The following is a 4,777-nucleotide window of genomic DNA, read 5'->3' on the forward strand; positions in this document are numbered from 1 at the left end:
TTGGGTGGTTGCTAGGGTGTTTTGGGTGGTTGCTAGGCGGTTGCTAGGGTATTCTGGGTGGTTGCTAGGGTGTTTTGGGTGGTTGCTAGGGTGTTTTGGGTGGTTGCTAGGCGGTTGCTAGGATATTTTGAGTGGTTGCTAGGGTGTTTTGGGTGGTTGCTAGGCGGTTGCTAGGGTATTCTGGGTGGTTGCTAGGGTGTTTTGGGTGGTTGCTAGGGTCTTTTGGGTGGTTGCTAGGCAGTTGCTAGGGTTTTTGGGTGGTTGCTAGGGTATTCTGGGTGGTTGCTAGGGTGTTTTGGGTGGTTGCTAGGGTGTTTTGGGTGGTTGCTAGGCGGTTGCTAGGGTCTTATGGGTGGTTGCTAGGTGGTTGCTAGGGTGTTCTGGGTGGTTGCTAGGCGGTTGCTAGGGTGTTATGGGTGGTTGCTAGGCTGTTCTGGGTGGTTGATAGGCGGTTGCTAGGGTGTTATGGGTGGTTGTTATGGTGTTGCTAGGCGGTTGCTAAGGTATTCAGGGCGGTTGATATGGTGTTAATAGGTGGCTGGTAGTTGTCACAGATGGTTACTATGAAGTTTTTATAGAGTTCTTAGCATGATCTTGGCATGATTTAACACTTAACTAATCACTATTAGCATGTAGCTATTCACTGCTAGCATGTGTAGTATGTTGGAAGTGCTGTTTGCTAGCATGAGTCAAAAGAGCCAAACCTCATCTCTATACGATGTTCTGATACAGAGATATAGGTCTTGCAAAACGGTTGCTAGGGTACTCAAGTTTGGTTGCTATGGAGTTGCTTGGGAGCTGGGAGCTTTAAACTTAAGAAGTTTAAATTGGTTTGAAGTTTAAAGTAGTTTAAAGTAGTTTGAAGTTTATGATAGATATATAAATAAGTTAGATAGATACAAACAAACACACACACACACACACACACACACACACACTCACACAGACTACCTCGCTCACACACTCACTCAGACACACACACACACACACACACACACACTCAGAGTTTATGAGTTTAGAGTTTATAAGTGTACAAGTTTTTGAGTTTAGAGTTTATAAGTTTAAATGAGTTTAGAGTTCAGAATTTATTAATTTATGAGTTTAAGAGTTCATAAGTCTATGAATTCATGAGTTTATTAGTTAATTAGTTATTAAATTTAAGTTAATTAGTCTATAAATGTATGAGATTAGAGTTTATTAGTTTAAATGAGTTTCATTGGCTAATATATATAGAACGGCAGTTTGGTTTAGTCTTCAAGGTGTTTAGATTTAAATTTTTGTCGGTTTGAATTTTTTAGAACTCCCCAATGTAAGTCAATGGGAGTTTTTGAATGAGTTTTTTCGAGTTTTGATCGTCATTTGTAGGAAAACTGTAAGTCCGATCAGTCTGAAAAGATATAGCATACCGAGTCAGATCAGTTTGAGTGTCTGAGCCGAGTTTGGAGTATGTAGAGTTAAAGCTCTAGGAGGAGTTTGATATAGATTTTTTTAGGGTCAGAAGAATAATAATAATAAGTTTAAATAGGATTTCAATATGTTGGCTTTCTCAAGCCAACTTAATAATAATAATAAGTTTAAATAGGATTTCAGTAAGTTGGCTCTCTCAAGCCAACTTAATAAGTTTAAATAGGATTTCAATATGTTGGCTCTCTCAAGCCAACTTAATAATATGTTTAAATAGGATTTCAGTAAGTTGGCTTTCTCAAGCCAACTTAATTATTAGTGATTTAGTTTGATTCGTTCAAACAGTTGACTCAATCACTGATTAGTTTGCAGAAGTTTCTCACACCGAAATAATGATATATTTTGATATAATGATATAGACAGAAAACAATTAAGAGCCTCGTAAGTCCATATGTGCACAATTGTAGGAAACAAACATGCAAATGTCTTCTTTGTCAATTATGAAGCAGCTGCATTCTTAAACCCCTCCCCTGATGATGACATCATTTAATGCCATTCTAATATCCATGTCCTCAAACCTTGCTACACAATTTAGGCCTACTTATATTTGTATATACATTAATTTGATTGTCCACAATGCACATGATTTGCTTTATCAATGCTTTTATTAATATGAGGAGTGTTTCAGAGAAGAGATTAAAGTTGTCAGAAGAGATTTGATTTCAGAATAACATTTTTGTAAAGATAAGTTTAGAAAAAAGTAAATGCCGTTCAATCAAAGTAACTGTGGATCAGCATGACTGCATATGGTCTCACATGCCCTTAACACAAACATAGGACATTGAGGTTGAACAGGACTCATCGTTCCAGCAACGGTTAGCTGTAGGGTGAAATAATGAAATAAGTTATTCTGATCATTATAGAGGTGTTAGAATCAAAATAAAACAGAATGTTCAACTTAAGGCACTTTGTGAAATCCAAATGAGTCATTTCATTGTACTGTATGATATGAAATTGCAGTATTGTAAATTATAACTGAAAGTATTAAAAAAACAGATTGCATTCTTACAGGTCCAGTTGATCTCCACACAGTTCTCAGAACCACGTAGATTGTTAGGTTCTCCACGGCACCAGTTGGTATAGAAAAACTTAGTTCCATCACTCCACAGCCACTGTCCTTCCTAATGAGTGAAGAGAGTGAATACAAAGATTGTACTACTGCAGTCAGACTTCAGGAAGAAGTCAAACCATCTTCTTTAGAAACTTCTTCATTGCCTTTACTGTTTAAAGCAGACATTTTTTATTAGACAAACAATTAGGTCTCGTTAGGACACAATTTAACTTACTTGTACACCATCATTAGCACCAACCCAAGAACGTGTGGAAGAAGGCATCAGACTCAGCAGGAAATCATTTTCCAGTTTATCGTGCACAGATGCGAGATTCCCACCAAGACTTTGACAGTTTCTCTAAAGAGACACATTATAGTCAATACAAAATCTATTTTTTTAGCATAAAGCATAAGTGACTTTTTAAACAACATTTTAAGACATTTGCAAACAAAGTCTGCTCTGATTGATAATTTGCTTAGTATCAGTTTTCTGTATTATTTATTTGCAGAAAATAATGTTTTACAAAAAAAAAATTTAAATCACCATTTCCACTTCATATTAAGTGTCTTTAATATGTATACTATGTACTTATTGTGTACATACATGGCTGTACATCTGTCTATTTAGATGGTTAAAAACACCAATAGCCTATAAAGTGTGACCAAATAACCTTATTGTACATTACCTCTGCTGTGATCCAGTTAGTCGAATGAGAGAAGTACTTGTAGCATTGGTGTCCAAAATTTATCCATCCAGCGGGGCATTTTTTGCCCAAAGTATCTGCATCCAGTACATAAACGTTAGGGTTCTTGTAATATTCACAACAAAGAATGTTGTTGTATGTTATGTGCTGAAATGTGCACTTTATACACTGTAAACCCGTCATTAACCATGCAAAAATTAGTCAATGTAATATTGTACATTTCCACAAAAAAAATTTAATAGCAAGGGCTTTTACAAATAAATGTCTTGGTTACCTCCTGCATTCCCCATGGAGAAGATCATGAAAAGAAGCAGAAAACTTTTCAGCATCGCCATGATGAACCTGAAATTAATAAACAGGAAAAGTTAAATGTCTGCATGCACTCATATGCTGCACACTGCCATTCTCAATGCATTAAATGACAAAGCACAAAAATACTTTAGGTAGAAAATTTATTCAGTTGGTCTCTGTTCCAAAAACTCACCTTGGTTTTCAAATTGTTGCCTTCAGAATCTCAGAAGAAGACTGCGTGAAGTTCCAGAAACAGCCGTGCTTTGCTTTTATAATTTACTTAATATCAAGTGTGTATAGGCTGTGTTAGATAAATTTCAGGTAGACTATCTGAATACTCAAGTTGAAAACAGGCACCTCAACCCTTGTGATGTGTGAAGGGAGAATGATCAAGCAGACACAGAGCCTGTGTAATACCATAACATTCTCATATTTATTGAGGGAAGATGGGTCATATTTATATACATAAGAGATCAGGCAATAACATCCAGGATGTCCTGTTAGGCAACCAATTATATTCAAAGATCAAACCTTACCATATATGGCATATTAAGAATTATAGTATCAATTAAGAGAGGTCAAATGTTCAAATGTATTGGAGTTGCCTTTTGCGTGCAAGAGTGCCAGTGTTCAAGGTCTAGTTCTTCACTGAAAAAAATAAGTAAAATGTACTTAATTATTCTTTTGCAAGTTATTGCATTCATTTTTTTTAAAGTAAATTTCACATATGGAATTAACTAAATGAAGTAAAATTTACAAAGAGAATAAGTAAATTTAACTTGGCCAGTTAGAGTTTGTGGAGTAATTTCTACTCACTCATTTGAAGTTTACTTTGCAATACATTTCAAGTACATTTTATTCACTGAAATAAGCCATGCTTTTAAAGCATATGGTTTACTTTAAAGCATTTAAGAAAACAACACAGTAGATTTTGTGTTACACTTTGTTACACAATAAAGGTAATGAGGTACCCAACCAAACACAGAAACCTCAATACTTGATACACAACACACAATAACGGTAACAATCAGTAGATAGTTTGAGGATGAATGGGTCATTTTGAGAAGAAAATGAACTCATCACAAAACCACAAATTACTAAACCTAACAATGAAAGCAACCTACTCAACTTTATCAGAAATTTGGTTTTACTTAATTTTATAACTTCCTTAAAGAATCATTGTAAACAATAACAACAATTCCAAGTAAAATAAATTATAAATCAAGTTTTAATTTCTACAAACTTGAATTGAGAAATAATATAGAAT

General features: G+C 35.2%; 1 protein-coding gene across 1 annotated transcript; it reads right to left on the reverse strand.

The window, feature by feature from the left end:
* Positions 1-2,050: 2,050 nt before the first annotated feature.
* On the reverse strand, positions 2,051-3,945 carry LOC311297680 (ladderlectin-like). The gene is made up of 6 exons (XM_084420069.1): positions 3,704-3,945; positions 3,494-3,561; positions 3,202-3,296; positions 2,751-2,873; positions 2,474-2,585; positions 2,051-2,284 (listed from the first exon to the last, which is right to left on the reverse strand). The coding sequence occupies exons 2-6, from the start codon at positions 3,552-3,554 to the stop codon at positions 2,217-2,219; spliced, it is 459 nt and encodes a 152-aa protein (XP_084276195.1). The 5' UTR covers positions 3,555-3,561; positions 3,704-3,945; the 3' UTR covers positions 2,051-2,216.
* Between the last annotated feature and the right edge of the window lie 832 nt (positions 3,946-4,777).

This window comes from Rutilus rutilus, assembly GCF_951802725.1.
Source record: "Rutilus rutilus genome assembly, chromosome: 9".
In the NCBI taxonomy this organism is placed as follows: domain Eukaryota; kingdom Metazoa; phylum Chordata; class Actinopteri; order Cypriniformes; family Leuciscidae; genus Rutilus; species Rutilus rutilus.

Coding starts and splice junctions, on each gene's coding strand:
- LOC311297680 (XM_084420069.1), bottom strand. CDS start 3,554: ATGGCGATGCTGAAAAGTTTTCTGCTTCTTTTCATGATCTTCTCCATG. Junction 3,297..3,493: donor CTCCATGGGGAATGCAGGAG/GTAACCAAGACA, acceptor TACTGGATGCAG/ATACTTTGGGCAAAAAATGC. Junction 2,586..2,750: donor GTGCTAATGATGGTGTACAA/GTAAGTTAAATT, acceptor TTCACTCATTAG/GAAGGACAGTGGCTGTGGAG.